Source organism: Thermothielavioides terrestris, chromosome 3 (genome assembly GCF_000226115.1).
Source record: "Thermothielavioides terrestris NRRL 8126 chromosome 3, complete sequence".
In the NCBI taxonomy this organism is placed as follows: domain Eukaryota; kingdom Fungi; phylum Ascomycota; class Sordariomycetes; order Sordariales; family Chaetomiaceae; genus Thermothielavioides; species Thermothielavioides terrestris.
In genome coordinates, this window is record NC_016459.1 from 4,759,501 (window position 1) to 4,784,721 (window position 25,221).

The 25,221-nt window shown below is 51.3% G+C and overlaps 5 protein-coding genes across 5 annotated transcripts; 4 read left to right on the forward strand and 1 right to left on the reverse strand.

The window, feature by feature from the left end:
* Nucleotides 1-1,573: 1,573 nt before the first annotated feature.
* Nucleotides 1,574-3,681, forward strand: THITE_2118139 (uncharacterized protein). The gene is made up of 3 exons (XM_003654860.1): nucleotides 1,574-1,820; nucleotides 1,938-2,363; nucleotides 2,430-3,681. The coding sequence occupies exons 1-3, from the start codon at nucleotides 1,672-1,674 to the stop codon at nucleotides 3,493-3,495; spliced, it is 1,641 nt and encodes a 546-aa protein (XP_003654908.1). The 5' UTR covers nucleotides 1,574-1,671; the 3' UTR covers nucleotides 3,496-3,681.
* Nucleotides 3,682-5,561, forward strand: THITE_2118141 (uncharacterized protein). Its single transcript, XM_003654861.1, has 2 exons — nucleotides 3,682-4,578; nucleotides 4,645-5,561. The coding sequence occupies exons 1-2, from the start codon at nucleotides 3,868-3,870 to the stop codon at nucleotides 5,527-5,529; spliced, it is 1,596 nt and encodes a 531-aa protein (XP_003654909.1). The 5' UTR covers nucleotides 3,682-3,867; the 3' UTR covers nucleotides 5,530-5,561.
* A 1,733-nt stretch (nucleotides 5,562-7,294) lies between these two features.
* THITE_2050713 (uncharacterized protein) lies at nucleotides 7,295-12,307 on the reverse strand (the record flags this gene model as incomplete). Its single annotated transcript, XM_003654862.1, has 4 exons — nucleotides 7,295-9,959; nucleotides 10,101-10,673; nucleotides 11,349-11,824; nucleotides 11,909-12,307. The coding sequence occupies 4 exons, from the start codon at nucleotides 12,305-12,307 to the stop codon at nucleotides 7,295-7,297; spliced, it is 4,113 nt and encodes a 1,370-aa protein (XP_003654910.1).
* Nucleotides 12,308-13,094: 787 nt separating this feature from the next.
* Nucleotides 13,095-14,333, forward strand: THITE_2118142 (uncharacterized protein). The gene is made up of 4 exons (XM_003654863.1): nucleotides 13,095-13,286; nucleotides 13,367-13,485; nucleotides 13,548-14,118; nucleotides 14,184-14,333. The coding sequence occupies exons 1-4, from the start codon at nucleotides 13,205-13,207 to the stop codon at nucleotides 14,318-14,320; spliced, it is 909 nt and encodes a 302-aa protein (XP_003654911.1). The 5' UTR covers nucleotides 13,095-13,204; the 3' UTR covers nucleotides 14,321-14,333.
* A 963-nt stretch (nucleotides 14,334-15,296) lies between these two features.
* THITE_2118143 (uncharacterized protein) lies at nucleotides 15,297-17,029 on the forward strand. The gene has a single exon (XM_003654864.1). It carries the CDS (start codon nucleotides 15,758-15,760, stop codon nucleotides 16,961-16,963), a length of 1,206 nt encoding a protein of 401 aa, XP_003654912.1. The 5' UTR covers nucleotides 15,297-15,757; the 3' UTR covers nucleotides 16,964-17,029.
* The last annotated feature ends 8,192 nt before the right edge of the window (nucleotides 17,030-25,221 follow it).

Here is a 25,221-nt window from a genome sequence, read left to right on the forward strand (position 1 = left end):
GCGGCTGTTTCCTGTATCGTTTTATCCACGCGCCGCTGCTGTGCTTAATACTGGATATCCCTTGCGCCACCAAATGACCGTGAAGGCGATTACAGCCACTGCGGGAAATGCCGGCAGACAGCGTTGATTGCGCAACTCCGGGGCCTGATGGCGGGGAGATGCTACATTTCCTGAGCATCCTTGAAGTTATATAGCAGCATATATTAGAGTTGGACGCTTCCCCGCACGCCACTCGTTTCAGGGGCTCCCTCTGACAGCGACAGTCGATCACGAGGTACAGTGGTTCGAAGTATACCATCAAATGAGAATGCGGTCCCAGGGCTGCGTAAGATTGGAGGAAAGGGGAAGACCCAACCGTTTGCCCCCGCCAGGCTTGTGTTCCAACAACGGCCGGTTGCTGTGTGAAAGAAGCAGCAACCACATCCACATGGGAGATATGCTGAAAACGCCCCAGGTCGCTTCCACTATAAGGCCAGGAAGACCTAGCTCCCCTCAGGGCAAGGTAACTCAGGTAGCAAGTCAGAAAGCTGAGTCAGTCCTCTGTCGCTCGAACACCAAGGTGTCTTGGTTAGGTAATGAGGTGAACAAATATAACCCATTACGGCCAATCCTTTGAGTCGTCTTTGCCAACTGGGGGTTGTCTATGATATGTACTGTACCGTTGACTTCGGGCCGCCGCAGCGGGCAGGCTTGGTTTATGGCTACAGTGCGGACATCTTGTGCAGATCTTCCATCCTCGAAAAAGGGCTGCGTGTAGACGGTTTGGGCGGCGGAACGGACTTACGTGGGTAGTAAATCTCACCACTTGGCACATCCATACAGGTACCTACCTACAGTAGCTTTTTGACATTGGATAGTGGTCCCGTCCTTTTCTGGGTGCGCCCCGGGGCAGGTAGGGGCTTGAGAACGGTGAGGTGCCGCTAACTCTTCATGACTGCTGCTTCAATGCACGGGATCGAGCGCGAGACCTCGTGGTAATCAACAATCGCCGTTTTTAGGCGTTTTCAATTCGCACCCCCCGCCAGGTCCCAGAGTTCGTCATCAGAGAGGGTAGCCGGGGGTTTGCTGCGCCAAGAAAGTTAAGAAGCTTGGCTTTCTCGGGTCCCACAGGGCAACAAGCAGGGCAGGATGCGCCGCTTCGTCCCCCACACTTCAAACCAAGATCCCTCGGGCCTTGCTCTGGAGTCTGGCACGGCGACACGCCTCGCCGCACAAAACGTAACGGATAATGCAAGATGCCGCCGGCGCGCGGAGCCGGTTCCCAGAGAGCGCAGAGGGGCAGCACCTGCCACCGCTGCAGAGGAATGAAGGTAGGCAGTGGAGGGTTTGCAGTTGGAACTCTCACGCACCGCGGCTGACAGTGCCCCCCTAATCAGCTCCGATGTGACGCCCAGCGTCAGTTTCCGGCTCCGTGCACGCGATGTGCTAGGGCGGGACTCGATTGCTCCCCAGTCATTACCGCCTCCGCGCGGCATGCTTTGGACGGGTATGCTAAGCCGCTCCACCCGGAGACTGAAACCGAAGTACTGAGACAGGACACACGCCGCTCATATTTTCTGTTCCCGCAGGCCCGCCGACCCATCGATTCGGATTGCGCAGCTTGAGAACGATGTACGTGAACTCCGCCAAAGCCTCCAGCGCGGCGGCCTGGTCGAAACGAGGGCGCCCGCGATGCCGGCATCGTCTCGGACCGAGCCAAACGAGGCGGCGGAGTGGAAGAGCGCTGCCGACCTCGCCATCGGACTGGGTGTCCAAGTGCCGACCCGATCTCTTGGCGATGTTGAAATATCGGCCCACGACCTCTTGGAACTCATCGACATGTGAGACGCCCTGCTTCGTCGAAAACAGGCCCAGGTCTACCTACCTACCTACCGGACCTGCCTTATTCACGCTGTATGTACTCGGCCTGATTGCCCGCTGATGTAACATATGTCCAGATTCTTCTCTCGGTTTCATCCTCAACTGCCCTTTCTCACAGGAAAAGAGCAGTTGATCAGGGACTGCGTGGCTTGTCCACTGCTGTCCTGGGCAGTCGTGGCTGTCGCTGCTCGAGCATCTCCATCGCTGGAACCTATCCGGCCCCGGCTTGTTTGGCCCATTCGACGCCTGGCTTCCGAATCCATCCTTCAGCCAAGATCGCTGCCCGTCATCCAGGCTCTGTTGCTGCTCTGCCTCTGGCCGATGCCCTATGCATCTTTGATCGACGATCCGTCATGGATGTTTTCGGGCATAGCGACGCAAAAGGCCTTGCAATTAGGTCTGTCCCGGCCGTTCGCTGCTCTCATGCAGCAAACAAAGGGAGACGAAAAGGCGGCGCGGTCTCTGCGGTGCACCTGGATCGCCTGCTTTATCGTGGGTCAGATGTAAGCTCCTAGACGGCCTGGTATTTCCGTTGCTGCCTCGAAAACGCGATTCTGATCCCAGAGCAGGCTCAGTGACCGGTTCGGCATCCCGTCCCTCGTTTCCCTTGAACCGTCGGTTCTCGCAGCACCCATGCCCCCAGTCCTGCGAGCAGTCGCCGAAGCGGCGCGCAAGGACTCGATAATCTCTTCGCTGCTCGCCCAGCAGAAGCCGGGCAACGGGTTGCAGTCCTTTCTGCCCGTTCTCAAGGCGTCAGAGTCCCAGCTCGAGAGTTTGGACACCGAGTTCGGAGAGCATGAGTCACCACTGCTTCAACGGCTCCTGTCTTCGATCAAACTACGACTCTATTCGTGCGCCCTGCTGCCCAATGCTCAGGACCAGGATGCCGGTGCCGGTGCCGAGAGCTCCTTGCACATCATGAGCTATGCCACAAAGGCCTACACCATTGCGATGGCTGTTATAAACAAGGCTCTTGAGGGCCATGACGGCGATACCTACAAGATCGCGGCGACGGGAGGCGGCGAACACTCACCGCCACGCTGTGCCTTGTGGACGTTTATCGATCTGCAGTCCTTCATCATGGCCGTTTTCACCGTACTACACCTCGTCCGGACATACCCAAACCTCTCTGGCCAGCATGAGGTATCTCGGATCTCACAACAAACATGTTCGATGCTGCATGCCTGCTCCGTCGTCGAGGGCGACCACTTCTACCGCGTGTGTGAGGTCATCAGCTATCTGGCCAGCAAGGGCCCCAATACGGAGAGCAGCGATGAGGATACGGGAGCAGAAGATGCCGTGCCGACTATCCGGCCGAGTATTGGCGTCGGTGTTGCCCATAAAATGATAAAAGAGGCCAAAAAGAGATACCGCAGCGGCAGGCGGTTTCCCGAGCAGTTCCCGATGATGGACTCTGACGGGACGGCGGTGGAGGCTGAGAGCGCAGCAGGCACAACCCCCAGCACCGACGACTGGCTCCAATTTCCGCTCTCAAACCTTGTACCCCCGGCATTTGATATGATGACTTGGCCATCCTGGGACAGCGGAGTGATGTTTGGTGACAATCTGGATGCTCAGCTCCCGATGGTCGATAGCTCCACAGAACATCCCCGAGCCCACCAAGGTCTTCAGTGACCATGGCATGCTTTGCTCAGCCAACGGGCTTAGGACCTGCATGAGCGCAGGCCACGGACTGAGAGCGAACTGCTTTCCGCCTCTCCTCACTGTCTATAAGGCGTCTAGTATATCTCCCCTTTAGGAAAGTTCGCGGTCTGGAGCTCGCGACGCGAGCTCCGAAATGTGGAGTAAGGCCGGGTTTAAGACTGGGGCGGACAGGCTTTTAACTCCGGTAATCTCCTGGCGTAAGGTATCTCCGCCAAAAAACAGGGGACAGAGAAATGTTTTTGGAAGCTTTAAATCAACAAGTTGTGCGCTCCCATTTGTCCGATACCTCGCTGGACTCAACGTGTGCCTTCAGATGCTAAACTTGACGCGGCCAACGGCGTGATGACGGACCCCGAAAAAGAAGCCCAAGCCGAAAACAACAAGGCGCTACAGAGCGAGGCCACTCGCGATGTCAACGAGGCTACAGCCGACGGTCACGGTGGTGACCCCGAGCAGAATGGAGCGAACGAGACCCCCGCGGCACCTCTCTACTCGGTCTTCTCACCGGGCACGAAGAAATTCCTTGTGTTGATGATCGTTTTCGCCACTTTTTTCTCGCCTTTTTCGTCGTCCATCTACCTGCCCGCCATCACGCCCATTGCGGACGACTATGGCCGATCGGTGGCCGACATCAACTTGAGCGTGACGACGTACCAGATCATGCAGGCCCTGGCGCCGCTGTTTTTTGGCGACCTCAGCGACCAAATCGGCCGTCGCCCGGTCTACATGCTCAGTTTCGCCATCTACCTCGGCGCCAACATCGGGCTGGCGCTGCAGCACAGCTACCCGGCCTTGATGGTGCTGCGCGCCCTGCAGAGCACGGGCAGCAGCGCGACCGTGGCCATCGGCAACGCCGTGATGGCCGACTTCACCACCAGCGCTGACCGCGGTGGCTTCATCGCTGCGGTGCAGGCTAGCATCATGTTTGCCCCCGCTCTGGCGACGACGCTGGGCGGCATCCTGTCCCAGTTTCTCGGCTGGCGGTCGACCTTCTGGTTCTTGGTCATCACCGCGGGCGTGTTCCTCATCATCTACGTGCCGCTTGTGCCAGAGGTGAGTGGAAGACAGGAGAATCAAAACCACCATTTGCGGCCTGCTCACATATTTGACATGCTGCAGACTGCCCGCAACATCGTCGGCAACGGTTCCATCCCGCCACCCGCCCTCAACGCCTCTCTCATGTCTCAGCGTTACTGGCGCAAGAGGCGCCGCAACCACCAAGCCCATGCCGAGCAAGAACCGCTCCCAGAGCCCAAGAAACTACCGCTGAAGGTGCCCATACCGAACATCTTCGCTGCCGTCGTCATTGTGCTTGAAAAGGACGTCGGCCCCATGATGCTCTTCATGTCGCTCTTCGTCATGGCCAACTACGCTCTCATGGTGCCCATCCAGGACGTCATCCGCCGGCGATACGACTTCAACGACCTGCAGGTCGGCCTCTGCTATATCCCCTTCTCCGTCGGGTCCGTGATTGGCTCTGCGGTCACGGGCAAGCTGCTCAACTGGAACTACGCCCGCGTGGCTCGCAGCATCGGCGTGTCTCCCGACCGCAAGCGGGGCGACGACCTACGCAAGTTCCCCATTGAGCGGGCCCGCCTCGACCTCATGTGGCCCTTCACCGCCTTGGCCGTCGCCACCATCGCCGTCTGGGGCTGGGTCGTCACGGCGGGCGTAACCCTGGCCGCGCCGCTCATTATCCTCTTCCTGGCCGGCCTTAGCTTGGCCGGTCCGGTTTCCATTCTGACTACCCTGCTGGTCGACCTTTATCCAATGAACCCGGGCCGCGTCTCGTCCACCTTCAACCTGACCCGCGCCGCTTTCAGCGCCATCGGCACGGCCGTAGTACAGTACATGATAGAAGCCTGGGGGTATGGCTTTACTTATCTCTTTTGGGGATTGCTCGTGGCAGCGGCGAGCCCGACGGTGTTCATGGTGCGGAAATGGGGTCCCGGCTGGCGGGAGGCGAGGTACCAGCGGTTGGAGAAGAAAAGGAATGGGACATAAACTCCTGTTTCGGGTGTTTACCAGGTACTCTCACTGGGCGAGACATCAAAACCTGTGATAACCTTAATTGAGCCGTCTATCTGCGAGGCTTTGCGCTGTCTTTAAACTGTGATAATTACACCTCAAGGATTCGGACACATTGAGGAATTCGACCAACTGGGCCCTTGTCTTTTCACCTCCCACACGAGGCTTTGCGACGGATATTCGCCTTCGTTTCAGGGGTCGCGAGAGCTTGACATGCCCTGTGGAATCATGCCGAGGCATAGCGGCCCCCTTTGTTCCGTACGGAGCCGCGGTATTTTCTCTAGACGTGCGAGAGCAGAGTCTTGAGTGATGGTAAGGTTGCGACGACGACGGCCATGGAGGTTTCGACCGCGCCCCATATGGCGAGCCCGATGAGGTCGACCGGGTCTTTGGCTGGGCTTGATGACTTGGGTCATGCGAACAAGCACGACGGTGAAGATGATGGTGCCCAGGCTTGCGGCGCCTATCAATCCGCAGGGAGGGCCAGACGGATATGGGCAGGACCATGATCACGAGGTCGGTTGCGATGTCAACCGTAATTGAGAGGACGACGTTGAAGCTCTGATACCATACCAGATTTTGCGGGACGAGTTGCGTTTGCCCGTTGACAATGGAAAGGAGACACGTGCCAGTAGTTGGTCATCTTTTTTCAAGCAAACGTGATCAGCGTACCAGCTTTGTAATAGTCACCCAGAGGTTTGCACGTCAGCGAGCTTGAGAGAACGCAGGCAATGAAGGTGAGGGCGACGAAGCAGGCCCAGACGATGGCGAGAAGGCCGCGCTCGAAGAGGGACCGGGCAGAACCTGAAAGCGGCACTTCTCTAAAGAGCTTGAACTCTGAGGGAGTGGCTGTTGCTGACAAGGTTGCGATTTTTCAATGTCAACTACAGGGCCAAGGAAGACTGTAAATACTTTCCAAGGGGCGAACGAGGAAGAGGAGATGGCCCGACATTGGCAATGCAGCTAAGGCGACAGCGGCGGCTTTCTTTTACGTGCCAAAGTTTTAGCACCTGACGCTGCAATTCTCAAATTCTGATAGAATAATCAGGAAAGTGATGCACAGCAAAAGCCACAACCAACAACTTTCATGCTCGGTCGGCCAGATCATACCATTGCATGACAATGAACCAGTTAATATGTGAAAGACGGTTTTGTCACTACATCAACAACAGAAACGACATTTCGACTTGGCACTCAAGCAACAACACCTGGCAGGAGTCACAAGACCAATGAGGTTCGGCAGGTTGGGTCCTGCCCGACTTGGTTTTCGGACGATGTACAAGGGCCAAAAGAAAATACCCGGCCTGGTAAGGCATGCTAGCCTGGTGACTGCCTCTGGAAAGCCCCTGACAGGAAGCTCAGCAAGGGCAAGCTGATCAAGACCGCCCCCGTGGCCAAATCGTGCTACAATGGCCCACGCAAGGACCGCGCAAGGACATAGATCGTTGCGCGTACAAGAGCCGGATGTGGTCTTACCAGTACTTCAAGATGGCAACCTAATAGCGTCGCCAACTGACTGGATTAGTCGTCATTGCTTCCCTGTCATGCTGCAAACTTCAGGAGCATCAGACTTGTGTCTTACCACTCACATGGTTGGAACAATATCGGCGCCTGAAGCTTCCGCACGACCAAGAGCTATCACAACATACAGGTTACTCCGCACACAGGCGAAATCCGTTCCAAGATCCAACAGATCAGATAGCGACTGAAACAATATCCTTAACTCCGGGCCTCGTTCACGTCAAGACGTAGATGAAGACGCCCGGTGCCGATAGGCCAACCTTCCTCCAGATTGTGGCCAGATGCTATGGTTTGCCCGTCGTGAGTGAAGAGTCCCACCATCCTCAGTGACCTCTAGTCCTCGCTTGATCACACCCAAGTCGTATCGCCGAGCGAGCAGGATCTCGCCTCCTCGGCCAACGGCAGAGATCATGTTTCCCTCAATCATGGAGCCGATCCAGTCATTGGGCAAAAAGAAATGCCGCACGAAAGAACCGCCGACCACGGCATCGGCCGCACCGCCAGACAAACCAGGGGCCTGAAGCTCGACGGATGCGATCCAATGGTCTGCAGTGTAAAGGACGAGCCGATTTCCGAAAGCACCGATGAGATTCTCCACCTGGACTGGCAATGAGCCGAGGACGTGACGTGGGCGAGCGGTCTTCGAATCGTTATCAAGCTCCTGATAAGCCCATAGCAGAATCTCATCCATCACTTCATGCTTTCTGGATGCGAGAACCTCGCCTTTGGGCTTTGACGATTTCGTTGCGTACGTGGCGAAGTAATGTCGATGGGATAGAAGAAAAACGCGGCTCAGGCTTGTGTCGGGATCGAGTGACAATGACACTACTCGGAGTATGCTCAACGTTCCCCAGTCGTATAGCTTTATTTCACAGCCCGTTTGGCCAAAGACGAGCAGCAAGTCGGATTTCGAGCCCGGCCTGGACATCCAAGGGGAACGGATTGAACGGTTTTCGGACTCGATTTGGCAGACCCAGACCCCTTCCCCTTGCTCCGGCATCGGCCACAATGTGTCATGCTCCTCGGTGCTCGTCAAAAGCCTCCCATGCTTCGATGACACGAGGACTTGCCTCAACAATCCAGTGCCACCGCCTGGGATTTGACCGTCGATCAACACTGGGCCGAGCTCCCAGGTTTTCTCTTGTCGTGTGCCAAGCTCCCATGTTTTCTGCTGTCGTGCGCTCATTGCGCGTGAGATCCTCCTTGCCGAGAATCGCCCTGAACTGTCACCGCAGGCGAGAATCGATTCGCGGTCGTCGAAATAAAGTAAGTGGGCGCGACAATGGATGTGATGGACGAAGAGCAGCTGTTTTTCGGGCTCCAATCCGGACACGTCGTAGGCAACGACGGATCCGTCCTCAAACCCGCAGAACACCAAGCTTAACTCCTGCGAGCAAGTGATGGCGCAGATTTCCGGAACCGTTCGGAGGATTATGCGATGATCGACCTCCTGAAGCCCCGTGGACTCGGAAACGGTGCCGCTGTTTTCGTCATCTTGCATGGCATCTGGGCGAAGAAGAACGGCGGGCTCCCAAACGCGGCATTGGTCTTCGCGGATCTCGATGAAGCGCAAACTGTCCGATGTGAAGCAAAGCGCGCTGGGAAGGATCAGTGTGTCAAAGCGGACGCGGTACAATGGTCGGAGGGTCTCGAAGTCGAAAAGGGTGAAGTTCCCAATCGAATCGGCTCCCGCGAGCGTCCGGCCGTCTGGTGATGCAGCCAAGGCCAGAGTGTTTGCGCTCTCAACGAGAGCAATCGCCTCGCCTCTTTCGACGTCATATACAACAAGGTCTCCATCTGCGTAGGTGGCTGCGAACAGGCATGTGCTCAAGGTGTGGCCGAACGCAGCGGCACGGACAGTGGTGGAGCCATCGGCGAGCTTCTGGCGGCCGTACATCTGTATCGATCCGGTGTTCTTCTCGTACATGTCGTAGATCCTGTTGTTGACGCAGTCCCAGAAGACGATATCTTCGCCGCGGTACAGCACGGCCACGAGGTGCGTCGACAAGTTGAGCTCCACTAACATTGGAACTCTCATCTGCATCCTATCTGGCAAGTCCGTGGTCCATGTTAATCCATCTTGGTCAATGAAGCCTCGTTCCTCGACGTCCCACTCGACCAAGCGGTTCTCCCTGGTTGCTACTCGCAAGATTGCATCTTCTTCGACGAAGCCGAGGTTTAAACACAAGGAGGATATGCTGAAGGAGGACACCTCTGAACCGTCAGCCGAAGACCAGATTCGGACGCTTTTGGCCCCGGCAGAGGCGAGAAGTCTCCCACTTCCTGAGAAAGCCAAACACCAAACTGGCTCGCGGTGATTGAGGACATGAAGTTCCTGGAAGATAGTGTCGTCGTAGACAAAAATTTGCCCGTCCATGCTCAGCATACCAACTGCAAAATAACCTGGTCCAGCAGCCACAGTCTCAGGTTGGGAGCCTTCGGCATAGTTGATTGTCGTGAGGCAGTCGTTCCACCCGCGCGAAGGGAGGCCTTGCACATGGAGACCCCGAAAAGGTGTAGTGAACTGCTGGCGGATCGCCGAGTCCGGAGGGCAGAAGGGTGGGATGAGATGATGAATTGCCCTCGGGAATCGTCTTAGCCACCCTGAGAAGTTGGTGACCAAATGTATTAAATCATCTCCCCATTTTCCCAGGAGCGCAAATTTCTCTTGTGTCTGCGCAAGGCTGGTAGGCGGGGAGTGTTGTGCCCTGCGGTTGAGGATTGCGTTGATGGTCTTGCCGGCCTGGTAGATGGTGTGCAAGTCCCCGTTGCTGGCGGTGGATTCGATCCAACAAAGGAAGTTGTTGCTTGCCAGAAAGTCGGAGAGCATGGCGAGTAGTTCTTCGTCGTTCGAGTGGGCCTGGTTCAAATGCTGGAAAAGAAACCTCTCGGCATACCCGATAAATGGATCCGTGCTTTCAGGCGGCAGCTGCGGTGACGCTGAGGGGCCGATTCGGGTCGTGCTAGCCACAGAACCGAGTCTTCGTGGCCTGTCGTGGGTTTTCGGAGAGGCTTGGAGCAGGAACTTGAGGCACACAATGGCCAGGCGACGATGTCCATCCGCTTTCGTCAGGATAAACTCGGAGTCTGATCCTTTTCTGGTCAAAAATTCGCGAGCGGTCGAATGTACAAGTTGGACTCTTTCGTGCTGATCCACGTAAACAAGGCTCCCGCAGCATTTCGAGATGGCGCGATGAACATTGTCTATTTTGTCACTGATATCCATCTCGATGGCAGTCTGGATCTCGGCTACACTGAGCGGCCGAAAAGCGTAAGTCGTCCACGCGATGAAGGCTTTCGCCGCCGCCTTGCCAAATCGAGCTGTTTCCATCTTTGCGAGAATATCTCGATAGACAGCATCCATGTTGGATGGTGTGCTCTCCATGACTTTGGTAATTTCTCTCTCGCTTGTCACCTGCCGCAGCTCTGAGCATATGATGGAAGCCCACAAGAAGCAGCCCTCTGACCTCTCGAGGATTTGAGAGGCAATAGCTTCGCGCGAAGGCCATCTGTCGGACCTTGGACACGGGAGGTGAGAAAGGTTTTCATTGAGCAAGAGCGAAATGTCCTGCAAGGTATCCTGCTCGGAAATGGTGTAGCTCCGGATGTCGTTTTTTGGGTTGGCTCCCTTTTGATGGGCATCCGTCGTGTCCCTAGACGTGACGAGAACGGACAAGGGCCAGTGCTCCTGGATGCGAGCGAGAAAGGTGAGCATATCAGCGGCATCCTTGCACTCGTCCATGGCGTCGATGACCCAGAACTGAGGCCTGTTCAGCTTCACCTTGAGGATCCCGGAGAGGAATATCTTGCGCCACAAGGAATTCAGGTCGATCTTGTCGATCGGATTATCCTTCCAGTCGGAAATGAGGGCCCTCAACCTGTCGTGGATGGCTGGGTGAAGTATTGCCATTTGCCATGCCATGGATCGCAAGCAACCATTCGCTGTCGACTTGATGTTGTCCCGTGCCTGGAAGAAAAAACAACAGCAGTCTAGACCCTGGCTATGCAGGTCGCCAACAACGTGACCGGCCAGAACGCTCTTTCCGACCCCGGGGCGGCCGCGGAGCCACAGGAAGGAGGAATCCATAGATCCCTTCCATGATTGGTAGTAGCTCTTGTTGATGAGCCATTCGCATGAACCCGGCAACTTGATGGATTCTTGCGTCATGATATCGTCCTCCGGACCGTCAACAACACCCAGAAACCGGTCGAGCGCAGCTTGGCCTTCTTGTGACGAGACTTGGACTGGGTGTCGAGATGAGTCTCGTTGGAACGAGATAACCGTTGCCAGGGCATTCCGGACCGATACATAGGATGGATCCTCTGGTGTCGAGTACATGGCCACATTGCGGTGATCTGCATCGAGGAACGTCCGCCGTTCATTGGCAAGGTTCATTACGGCGCTAGACTTGTCGACGATGAGCATCCTGCTGACCCCGACACTCATGGGCCGCGTTTCGTAGAAGGAGAACAGCTGTAGATTGCCACAGACGCGCGGAAAGTCCTCGGTAATGCTCTGAATCAGGGCCGACTGCGGGGAGAGATCCTCGACAAACGGGCGGAACCCAACGATGGCCGCCAACCGGGAGATGGTCTGTGCAATGGCGGCGCCCTGATGCGGAGTGGCCAGGAAGAATATCGAGCAGACGCGGTCGACAACTGGTTTGAATTCCAGTTCCCTGGATCCAAGGATACACGCCCTCTTGACAACGAGCCCCCCCATACTATGAGCGACGAAAATCAGCCGTGGCTGAAGCACGAGTTTGAGTGCGCGTCAGCGGAACCGGGACATGACTGGTAAGTGCTCAGGAACTCAGCCTGTCGGGAGACGTACCTGTTCCCCTCTGTTCATCACTGGGGAGTCGTTGACAGCAGCAAGGAGGGACCGCGCCACGTCGGAAACATTGATGATGGACTCTCGCGTGGCGCCGGACGGATAGCCGAAAGTATGAATGCGTACATCTTTGAAGGCCCCGTCATGTGGAAGCCAGTGGCGTGGCCAGAACCGATCGGGGTCGTTTCCTCTACTCCAAGTGCTGTACGAGCCGCCGTTCAAACCATGAACAAAAATTATATCTGCCACAGGGGCTTCCTCTTCAGTTGGGACGTAGAGAGTGGTGAGTCCCAAGGGGCCTTTGGCCTCTCGCGAGTCTCGCTCTGCACCATCTCCACTTCCTCTCCTGCTTAGGCTAAATGCTGTCCGGGAGATAAAGGATCTCGTAGATGAGCCCATGTTGGTTCGCGAGATCCCAGGAGTAGGAAGCACTATCACGCACTTCTGCACCTGCCGTAGTAGCTAAGACGGAAGCGAAGGTGGTCGAACAAGTCGAGTAGTGGCGTGGTCGCGGACAGTGTACATAGAAGGTTGGTTAGAAACCTGATCACGAAAAAGATGGTGGAACAAGTCTTTCCTGTCACCCAGAATTGGCTGTCCGATAGTGTCTTAATATAGATCTGCAGATAGCGCAGGCAAAACTGCCCAGAGGCGACTCGAGGTGCGGGCCCGTCGTCCATTGCGTATTAAGGACAAGGCTAAGGAAACAACTTTGGCATGGCCGCATAGGCACAGGCCAATTGCACCACTGGGATAAACGCTTAAGTTCAGGATGTGACGATATGCTGCAGGACGCATGCACATCGCCTTCGTTGGTAGCGAGCTCCTCTTGGTGCTGCCACCAGTGATTTGCCATTTGGACTGGACGGAGTCTGCACTAGGCTTGTAAGCTGCATATTTCTGCATGTTAGCATCTGCATTGGTTCGGAAAGTCCACATGTTTCTGCATGTGGACAGACGCGTTGGATCAGAGAATCCCCGCCACAGGATGGGCACTAACGAATGAGGTACTCTATATTCTGCGTTGTCAGCCAACCACCGAAGCATCGAAGTAGTGGTGCATAATACGCAGTACAGATCTCTCCGTACCTCAGGTAGCCTCGCACTGTTGGTGGAGGGAGCAATCAATAAAAGGGGCCTAGGTCCCCAAAATGTTTGGCTCGCAGTCTTCGCACATTCGCACTCAGGGAGGTACCTTCGGGTTGCTACAACCCATCATTGGGCCTTGTTGCCGGTGCTCCAATCTCAAAACCGATCGCGACACACAGCATCACATTTTCGCAACCGGGACCCAAGATGACGGACAAGTCCGTCTGGGATAAGGAAATTCCTGTACCGGCGAAAGTCATTGAATATGTCGACCCAGGTGTTCTCTCTAGTGAGCAATCTCCCTTCCCATTCCATCTCTCATTGCGTACCGCTCCGTTGCGGTTAGCTTACCAAGGTTGTCTTATAAAGAACTGCCGCCAGGGACGCAAGTCCAAGGCATCACTGCTAGCGGGGCGTCCTATTGGGCTCAAACTGCCAAAATCCTTGCTACAGATCAAGGCGGGAATCCGACCCCGTTCTTCATCAAGGTGAGGTTCTTGTAAACCACTGACTCATGTTGCACATTCTTATGTGCTACCTCTTTGCCCAGGTTCACCAGTTCGAGCACGGAAAGAACATGGTCTCGGCCGAATACTACGCCATGTCGCTGTTATACAGTGTCGTTCCTCACATGGTTGCAGAACCGCTGGGCTGGGGCGCTTATACCGATGAGCCGGAGACTTACTTCTACCTCTGTCGATTCCTTGAGCTGTCAGGGAATATCCCGAGTGTCACGGACTTTCCGAAGCTCGTCGCGGAGTTTCATCAGCGAGGCCGATCTCCAACAGGAGAGTTCGGGTTTCCCATTACCACATATGGGGGACGCAACCCGCAGACATTCCCCCTGTGCAAGAGTTGGGAGGAATGCTTCTCACGAGGACTGGAGAACATTTTTGACATGGAAGAGAAAACCCATGGACCGGACGAGGAAATGCGACAACTTCGCCGTGGCCTGATGACGAAAGTCATTCCTCGGCTCCTGCGGCCGCTGGAGACGGAGGGAAGAGTTTTGACACCGACGCTTGTACATGGAGATCTCTGGGATGGGAATGCTTCAGTGGACAAGGCCACTGGGCGTCCGATGATCTTCGATGCAACCCCTCTTTATGCCCACAACGAATGTAATCAAGCATTCAACTGACAAACCAAGACCAGCTTAGGCACTGGCTAACAGAACGGTCGGCAGATGAGTTGGGGCCGTGGTGGGCGACTCGACACAAGATGACTCGTGAGTACATTGCAGGGTACAAGGCAATACCGGGTTGCCATCCGTCCGAACCGAAGGAGGACTTTGAGAGTCGGGGAGCCCTTTACGCTCTGTAAGACATTTTTGATCACTCGACGCCCCGTTGCACCTTAGCTAACCACAGGAACAGCCGCTTTGATCTCCACGCTTCTTCCCTGTACCCTGGGAACCTCAAGCACAGGCAGCTGTATGTGAGCATCGTGACAGTGAAGCTAAATGTAACTAGGCGCTCTAACTTGCAACAAAACTTGTAGGGTGATGGAGACGATGAGAGACTTGCTTGAAAAGTACCCTCTTGGGTATGAAGGGTATCTATTGCAGAAGGGTCTTACGCCGCCAGCTACCCTTGTAGCTGCCGAAGCGCGTGCAGACAATTCCGACGAGACCATCACCGCTCCCTGTTCTCGGACCACAGGCCATGAAGACACAGGCAACCGGGGGGGTGAGGAACAGAGTAGCTAACCCCAACGGCGAGATAGCTAGGGGTAGCTCTAAGATTATTGCAAAGAGCAGTCCAAGCTTTAAGCATAATGTGTCCAAAGGTCTAACAGTGTAGTAGCTACCAAAGGTTCGTCAGTCTAACTTGAGGAGTATAGGTGCGAGGCGGGTGTTTTAGGGTAGGTGCAGATAGTTCTTTCCCCCTAGGCTGCGATGAGAATGGCCTTCCTGTTTCTCTCTCAGTCGTCAACTGTCTTCGCGAGCATATTGCCTGAACCTACCTCGGTATGCCTCCCAGAGTCCGTGGCTTGCAGCGCTTCCCTTTTCCATGGTCAGCTAAGACCGCCTAGCGACGACGCTGAGCAACAGGTTTTGTGTTAGGTCAGCTTGTCAAAGAATGATGCCCTCACCTAAGGCCTGCTTTGCCATTTAGGCTATAGCCCCTATGCTCATCATCGACTCGCTATCTCTGACTAACTGCGTAACTAAGGTTACTCTTGATTGCGCAATGCAAGTTGCAAAAATGTGACAACCAACCGAGACCCACTTCCTTGCATAACCAAACCCTGGACTGGCTCCCAACAACTCGAGAGGATAAGTCACCAGGACCCAACCCCTCTTTTTTCTTCCCAGCGTCCTTCGCCAACCACTATTCCTGACGAAACCCGACATCATGGAGCAGAGAGAAGGAAACAAAACAGCGATTCCAACTAAAGAGGAGCTTGGCGTCTCACTGTCGTCTCCGCCTCCTTATACAACATGGACGACAAAGAGACCGTTCCCTTCTAGTCTGCCTCCTCGGTTATTTGGCCCTTGCCTCATCGCTTACAGCGAACATCTACTTCCCCCTCATCGACCTCCTTGCCGAGCGGTACGACGTATCGCCACAAGCTATCAACCTTACAATAACCCTCTTCTTCGTCTTCCAGGGCATCGCTCCCTCATTCTGGTCGCCGCTATCCGACTCATTTGGCCGCCGGCCCGTCTACCTCGCCACCTTTACCATCTACACAGCGGCTTCCCTAGGCCTGTCCATTTCTGACAGGAACTACCCGGCCCTGCTCCTCTTGCGAGCGATGCAGAGCATTGGCGGCTCGGCCGTGCTCTCGCTCGCCTACGCCGTTGTCGCCGACGTGACGGTGCACTCGGAACGCGGTCGGTTCCTAGCGCCAATGCTAACGGCCACCAATATCGGGCCTTGCATTGGGCCCATAATTGGCGGAGGGGCGGTTCTCGCCTCCGGGGATCCTCGCTGGTGCTTTCGCGCGCTGTTAATCTTTGGCGCGTCGGCGTTGCTGCTTATTGGCTGTGTGCAGCCTGAGACGGCGCGGACGGTGGTGGGCAATGGTGCCGTTCCGGCAAAGGGGATATGGAGGACGTGGTGTAGTTTGCTGTTTGCTTGGGGGAAGCGCAGAAGGCAGAAGCAAAACATCGGGACGATGTCACCTTGCTCTGGCTTCGGAAGCGAGCGTGCCCAACGCGACGAAGAACAACAAAATGCAGGGGAAGACGAGGCTGTGACAGAGGGCGACATCAACACGGGCAAAACAGGCCGCGGGAAGTTCGTCATCCCCAACCCGTTCCCTTCGCTCCGCATCGTGTTCTATCCCGACACCTTCTTAGTCCTCTGGCTGGCTGGCTGCCCCTACGCCCTCTGGTTTTGCGTCCAAACGTTGATAACGCCCGTCTTTAGCCAAACCTACCGCTTCAATCCCCTTGAAGTTGGCAGCTGCTTCCTCGCCGGCGGCGCAGGCATCATTGCTGGCGGGTTCGTGGCTAGCCAGTTGATGGACCGCAACTACAAGCACGTCGCCCAACAGGCTGGGTTCACAATCGACCGGAATCGCGGGGACGACGTTGCAAGCTTTCTAATCGAGCATGCACGCTCCCGCTGGTCTGTCACTATTATTGTGATGTCGATGTGTTTTGTTGTCGGCTATGGATGGGTCGTTGAGCAGCGAGTTCACCCAGCTGTTCCGCTGCTTTTTCAGGCCTACCTTGGATGCAAGTGTACAACATTGCATCAGACATACAGTGCTCTAATCGTGGATATCTTCCCAGACAAGCCAGGCACTGCTGCGGCTGCGAACAACATTACGCGCTGTACACTGGCTGCTGCAGCTGTGGCGATCATTGATCCTTTGGTAAGAGCGCTGGGATATGGTTGGGTGTTTACACTGTTAGGCGTGTTTGATGCTGTGAGCTGTATGTTAGCAGTAGTGGTGTTGCGTCGATGGGGCAGAACTTGGAGAGACAACCGTGGCAGAGGACGTAAGAGATAAAGAGATGGTCAAAAAATAGAGTTACACTCCATCCTTGGCACCCCACTTACACGTCGTGAACGCGTTCGACCCTATACTACCCTTTTTTTCCAACTACCACAACTTCGTCAATTGCAGGCTAAAATACGAGTTTTTAGGCTCGAATTGTCGCCCAATATCCGGTCTATCTAGGGGAAATGAAGATATCTCCTAGATACGGAGAAGGCTACAATTATTGCAGCTCGACAAGCTAAGATATTGCGTAAAACCTTAGCTTCTAACTTTGACTATAGTTTAGCCTATATCTGTTATAGACTAGGCTATACCCGGACTAAGTATATAGGGCTACGCCTAGGACCTACGGTAGCCCTAGGACGGACCTATAGCGGGCTCGCCTCGTGTCTAGAATAATATTAGTCTAGACCCTCTTCGCGAGCCCCTAAAAAGCTCTATATATAAGACTATAGTCTATACTTCTCCTTTTTCTTTCTTTAAGGTTGTAACATACTAGCCTTATAGCATCTATAGATAAGCGTACAATGTTCTATTCAACTACCTTAAAGGAGAGAAAAGAGGGAGTGTAGGCTATAGCACTCGCGCACAGAGTTTTCAAAGGCTCGCGCAAGGGGTTTAGGCCAACGTTGTTCTAGGCGCCTCGCAAGCCTACTACGACTCTATTACGAACCTACTATAGAACCCTTATAAGCCTATAGTAGACGCTGTAAAAATCCTAAGTATAGCCTTATATATCTATTCTAGGTATAGCCTAGTCTATAATATACCCCTCTCGTCTAGCTAGAGAGTCGGATTGGGGTATATATAGTACTATCGAGCGTAGTTTAGGTCTAAAGTAGTGCTAGTCGTAGCGACATTGGCGTCTACTATTTAGCAGTACTACGTTCCTTCTATCATTGTATAGTCTAGCGCTATTGCCTACTATAGCCTTACTATATATAGTTATCGCATTGCCCTACTGTAGATTGTTTATGTACATTACCCTAATAAGCTACTAATTAGCCCTTTCTTTACTTTATATATTATATATATAGCAACTATATTATACTAGGTATATTTGCTAATTATATATAACCTAACCTCGTCTACTACAGTTAAAATCCGTCCTCTTATATAACTTAACTCTTTTACGTTTTTTTCTTATATATAATATATATCACCCCTTCCTCTTCTATAATCTATCCTTCTCTATTCTTATATATTAGCATCGTTCTCCTCCTCTCGCTTCGTATATATTTCTTTTTTCTTATACTTCTACTTTATATCTATCTACTTTATTAAATACGTTCTTCGTTCTCGCTCTAGCTCCTATAAAAGCCACTTTATCCTCCTATAATAGCGATATAGTTCTAAAACTCGTCTACTACATTTATATATAAAATCGCTAAAATCTTAGTCGCTACTATTGCTTTTAAAGATAGTAGTATAGGCTTTTATCCTAGCAATGATAATAATAAAGACTATAATATAAGTACTTCTACGACAACTCTATTCTAGACCTAAGTTTCTTATTAACTACGATATTATAGAATCGAAATAACTGTTAAAAGAATAATAAACTATCGATTAGTAGGTTTATTGTCGAAAGAGATTCTAATAACAAAGAAAACGAGCTACTCTTTAATAAAGGAGATATTACAGACCAGGCTATACCCGGGCTAGGTATATAGGGCTACGCCCAGGATCCATAGCGGTCCTATAACAGGCCCGCCACAGGCCCAAGGCGGACCCGCCTTGCACCTAGAATAACATCGGCCCGAGCCCCCTATATACGAGCCCCTAAAAACTCTACGTACAAGAACCGCAGCCTATACTTCTCCTTTTCTCTCCTTAAGGTAGTTGAATAGAACATCGTACACTTATCTGTAGACGCTATAAGGCTAGCACATTATAGTTCAACTACCTTTAGGCAGATAGAGCAGTTGTTGCTTCTAGGTGTAGACGAGAGTAGTATACTAGGCGTTTCGACATCGACACCGAGCAGACCGGACACTACTATAAACAACCTAGGCGTCCCATAGGTTCTAGACCTAGACTAGGTCCATAAATACTTCTAAGTCTTATAGGAAACAATCGTATAGTAGAACGTAACTATCGAGGAACTCCGTACAGCCTAGATCGCCGTAGCTCAAACTATGAACGCCCCTATAGTGGCCTATACCCCAGCTCCAACGATTAACGCCATAGCTCCAATAGCTCCTAGGACATAGCGGAAGCACCTCCCTATAGGACAACCCTTCGACAGTAAGAAGGAACTCTTTGCCGCCTAGAAGGCTACGATAGTGTATATCCTAGTAGTGGACCAGGACTTTATTAGAGGCCCCTACGACCAATAGGTATTTATTTAAAGGAACCTTAGCCAAGGAGTTTAGGCCAAGGTCGTAGCCTTCTATAAATCGGGAGGGCCCTACTACAATTACAACCTAGGAGTATTCCTCAAATACTTTATAACCATTTATATAGACCCCTATAAACAAGTTATAGCCTTGATAGAGCTAGACATACTCCGCTAAGGAGACAACAAGCTGTTCTCCTCCTTCCTTATTCGCTTTAAGGCAAAGCTATTGAAAGCTAGAGGACTCAATTGGAACAACAAAGTGCAACTTATTAGACTATAACAATACCTCTCCCTAAAGTTGAAGCACATTGTAGTAGGACAGGGGGTTCTATAGAACAACTACGCTACAACTATTACAAGGTACTATAAGATCGCTACCGACCTAGAGGCCCTCCACCTAGAGGAACGACATTAACGGTCCTAGGGCAAGCGACCTAGGCCCAACGTAGATATAGAGAAGGATATAGACAGAGATATACCGATAACTAGGATCAACGTAGCCTACACTGCCCCCGCCTAGGGGGGAGCTAACAAAGGCTATAAAGGAAAGTAGCAACGGAACAAAGGAAAGTAAGGCACGAATACGCTATAAGCGAAGTAGATAAACGACGAAGTACATATAGTATGTCAATAGGCTAGAGCCTATATCCATTGTAAGCGCCAAGGTCACTTCGTAGCCACCTATCCCTTCGCCCTAGCCAAAAGGCCAGCTCCTTAGGTCGATATCAACAAGCTAGAGGCCAAAGAATAGGTAGAGGAGGACTCCTCCTCTAAAGAGGAGGAGGGAAAAGAGTAGCCTCTATATAAAGTCTTGTATAAGGGCTAAAAAGACCTAGCTATTTATAGAACGAGTTCACAGAGATTAGAAAGAGAATAGATAAACTACCCTTTCTAATCCCCGTTTTCCTAAACTCCTCTAGTTTTATAAACGTATAAGTGGATAGTGGATACTAGAGCTATAGAGCCATTAGCGAAAGAGCATATCAGTGGTTAGAGATCGAGCAAATAAGCTTGCCGACTCCCTATACCCTAGGCGTTGTAGTCAAAGGGGTATAAATCATAAAGAAAATTATATATATCGCCTAGGTCGTAATAGACATTGATAGGTAGATCAATACTACTATATTCTATATAGTCCTAGGACTAGCCTACAACGTTATTCTAGGGCTCCTCTAGATAAACTACTATAGGATCGTACTAGACCTAGCCAACAAGGTCCTCACCGTCAATTCGCAAAGTAGCCTATAAGTATACAAGTGTTCCTTACAATAGAAAGAAACTAACACCACCCTAATTATAGGCGTAGTATTTATAAGCTTAGCCTATAAAGTATAAAAGAAGAAGTCTAAAGGAGCCTAAGACACGTTCCTCGTCACTAGTATCTATAAGATGACCACTATACTGGGGGCGGCTATCTCCTAGCCCAACGCCGACCTAGACCTAAAGATCGCTCTGCCGAAGGAGCTACGAGACTTCGCCGACCTCTTCGACAAGGAAAAGGCGAACGGTCTACCCCCTTATCGAGGGGAGGCCGACTATTATATCTATCTTAAGACGGGCCTAGATAGGAAACCTCCTAAGCTCCTATAGAGACCCTTATACAATATACCAAAGGACTACCTCCTAGAGATTCGGAAGTAGGTCGTAGACCTAATAGACAAGGGATAGATCTAGGTAAGCTCCTTATCGGTAGCTGCCCTAGTCCTCCTTACAAAGAAGCTAGGAGGGGAATAGAGGTTCTATATAGATTACTAGACCCTAAACAAGATTACTGAATAGGACTAATACCTACTCCCCTTAATTAAAGAGACTCTCTAGTCCCTAGCTAGGGCCAAATAGCTTACGAAGCTAGACGTTAAAGCTGCCTTCCATTATATTCAGATAGCTAAGGGGGACAAGCACCTTATAGCGTTTCGTATAAGGTTTAGGCTATTCGAGTAGCTAGTCTACCCCTTTAGGCTTGCAAATGCTCCTATAACGTTCTAGAGATATATCAATAACGCCCTTAGCCCAACGTTAGAGGACTATATAACGATATACTTTAACGATATTTTAGTATACTTAAGCGGGAGCCGGAAGGACTATATAAGGAAGGTACACAAGGTCCTCCGGAGGCTAAGGGATATAGGCCTTAACCTAGACCTTAAGAAGTATACGTTTATAGTAAAGGAAGTCAAGTACCTAGGGTATATTGTAGAGACAAGAGTCTATATCCGCCCCGACCCTAAGAAGATTAAGGCTATCTATAAGTAAGAGGTACCTCGCAAAGTCCAAAGAGTATAGAGCTTCCTTAGATTCGCTAACTTCTATTATAACTTTATCCCCAACTTCTCTAAGAAGGCAGCCCTATTGACACGTCTCACCTATAAAAATGTCCTATTCCGCTAAAGCAAGGAGGAACAAGAGGCCTTCGATATACTTAAGGCTACGTTCATATCAGAGCCGATCCTCGCCCAGTAGGATCCTAAGAAGAAGACAATCGTAGAAGCGGACTATTCTAGTATAGCACTTGGTAGGTACTTGTCTTAGTAGGGGGAGGACAGGGTCCTTTACCCTATAGCCTACTACTCTATAAAACTAAGCTCTATTGAACGCAACTACACTATCTATAACAAAGAGCTATTGGCTATCATCTCGTACCTCAAGGCCTAGTCGACAGAGCTTCGAAGCGTAGTAGCCCCCTTCACTATCCTAACCAACTATAAGAATCTTAAGTACTTCACTTAGCTATGTCCGATTAGCGAACGATAGGCCAGATAGGCAGAGACACTCTCCTTGTTCAACTTCGAGCTAAAGTACTAGCCAGGATCCTAGGCCTCGCGCCCTAATACGCTCTCCTAGTATAAGCAGGACGAGCCTAAAGATAACCAGCGTATCGCCTAGCTGCTTCCCCCAATCAAGGTATACTAGACTAGTGTACAGGAGGAGGCTAAGCTATTTATAGGAGAAACGCTCTTCGAGGATAAGTAGCTCGCTACCCTATAGAACAAGGGTATTACCAAAGACGAGCACTACGCTTACCGGCTCTAAGCCGTCTACAACGGAGCTCAGAAGTTTCCTAAGGAGGCGAATACAATATAGACCTAGATCGTAAACTACTCCCTTAATATATAAGGCGCACTCCAGTTCTATAGCCGTCTCTAGCTCCCTATATAGGAGCCCCTAACTACTACGATTATCTAGCGGATTTATAACTCGGCTATATCGGGACACCCAAAGTGCAATAGACTATTCAAAATGCTCTAGAGAGATTATCACTAGGACCTTATATCGTCCAATATAAAGCGGTTCATTAGGAACTACAATCAATGCCGCTAGAGTAAAATCTCCTAATAGCTACGTCAAGGGCTCCTATAGCCTTTGCCTATCCCCAATCGCTTCTAGAAACAGATCTCCATTGACTTTATAACCGACCTCCCTATAAGAGACGAAAGAGCGCCTAGCTACCTTATAGTGATCACTAACTATCTCTCTAAGTATATATAGCTTAAGGCAATATACTTAATAGGAGTGGAAGAGTATACCCTTCGATTCTATAACGTATAGTAGCGTTTCTATAGGTTCCTAACCTAAATTATAACCGACTATAGGTCGGACTAGCTAAATAGGTTCTAGACTACGTTGTATAAGGCAGTAGGGATAGAGCAACTCCTATCGACTTCTCACTATCCCTAGACGGATAGAGGGATAGAGTAGGTCAACTAAGAGGTATAGGCAATCCTCTAGATCTTCGTCTCCTTTATATAGTACAACTAGCCTAAACATCTCCTAGCCTACTAGTTTACACTCAACAATAGGGACTTGTCTATAACCAGAGTAAGCCCAAACTACCTCCTCCATAGGTTCGACATAAGCCCTATATAGCTTATCACGATCCCGACGACGCCTATAGTATCCCTAGAAGGTCGCGTCGCCAAGTTCCTCCGTCACCTGAAGAAAGGGATAGAGTAGACCTAAGCAACTATCGTATATATATAGCAACGGCAATAGACGAATATAAACCGCTCTCGCTACCTAGCTAAGAGGTTCTAGGTAGGGGACGAGGTATAGCTCTCTCTATATAATATAAAGACGAACCGCCCTAGTAAGAAGCTCGACTAGCTGAATACTAAGTATAAGGTAGTCGTAGTGCCGACCCCGCTAATAATAACGCTCGATATACTAAGCGGTCTACACCCAACCTTCTATATTAACTTAGTTAAGCGAGTAGCTTCTAACCCACTCCCTTCGTAGAAAGTTATAGATAAGAGACTGGACCCTATATAGATTATATCGAAGGAGGGTATTCCCTAATAGAAATATAGGGTAGAGGCGATCCTCAAAGCTTAGAACGTAAAAGGGAAAGGGAACAACCGCAACGTATATATCAAGTAGATAGGTTACAATAAACCAACGTAGGAGCCTTTAAAGAACTTCCTAGAGACTACTGTACTCGACAAGTTTAAATAGGAGTAGGGAGACGTACAATATAATGATAGGCTAGTATCGAACTAGAGGAGGAAGGGGAAACGTCGTATTTATATATAGACTACCCTATAAAGACTAGCTACTTAGACAAATATAACTATATAGATATAGGAAAACTACGATATACCTAAGTCCAGTCATCCTCCTAAACCTAGATAGAACGGAACTATATATGAAAAAACAATAGGACGCACTAACGGCGTTATTTATTCAAGGTCTATAACAGGACCTATATTGGCAATCTCTTCCTTATCTTCGAACAAGTATATAGGCGGAGCGGGCGTACAAGGGGGTAGAGCGGCGATACGAGGGGTCCAAGGCGGGGGCTATATATACGCTTGACAGGCGTATAGTACGTCCTCTACTAGGGAGGAAGGGCGTCGACTATAGTACGGGTTATAGGCGAGGGAACGTATATAGGGAGAGTAGCGGGGGCGGGACCCCTAAGGGGTATAGACGGGCGAGGGGGCAGTAAACGCGATGATATAGTCTACGAAGCGTGAATTCGTCTCTAGGACGGTTGCCTGAGATTGCGCTATAGTGTGAACAGCCTCTGTGATATACCAATTCTCTCGTTGGGAGGAATCGAGATATTGCGCTATATACTTAACTAGGCGGCTATAATGCTATATAGCAAGGTTGTCCTAAGGAGCCTAGTATAGAACTAGGGCTCCTCGCTAGCCTAGGGTCGAAGGAGATAAAGGGGGGGCCGGAAGCGCGTTGGGTATAAAGGCAGAGCGTATCGGAGACCAATGCTGTAGGGCCGTACTAATCGCGTTATAGAAGCTATATACGAAAGTACTAAATTGTAGCGTCAAGATAGTACGATAGGCTAGCTCGGTCTTAGTCTTCTTCTAGGTAGGCTCGGCGACGGCTTAGTTGTCGGTGTAAAACTTGACTAAACGTTTCAGACTAGCGCGTAGAGAGGCGTTCGTCGCCTAAAGTGCTAGATCCTAACGGCACTTAGTATAGGCTTTAGTGTATTCTAAGCAGCTTTCTCCCCAGCCTTGAACGCAATCCACTAAGTTACTACGAAGAAGCCACTTAATACAATTGAGGTAGACGTCTCCCTCCTCCTCTAGGAGGGCGTTATCCTCATCGTTAGAATCTCCCTCTACAATATAGCCACCAATAGCGCAACGAGAGGAGTTGCTACGGTTATTACAGTTCTGTCTAAGACGCTATTAGCTTCTAGTCCAGGGCCAGAGTAGGCCTAATATAGGGTAATGTACATTGCGATCTTGGTTGTCGTCCTCTCTAGGACAACGTCCTTTACCGCTATCTCCGAGAGAAGCGACTGTTGCTAACATTATAGTAGGTAAGTCTCGGAAATATATCGGAATTGCAAGGGAAATAGGAAGCTGCTATAGAGGGCGAAGCGAGTAGATGGAATATACGCGAGCTATATATATAGGGGAGGCGGCTAGAGGACTGAGCGAGCGCGAAAAGGAAGGATTAT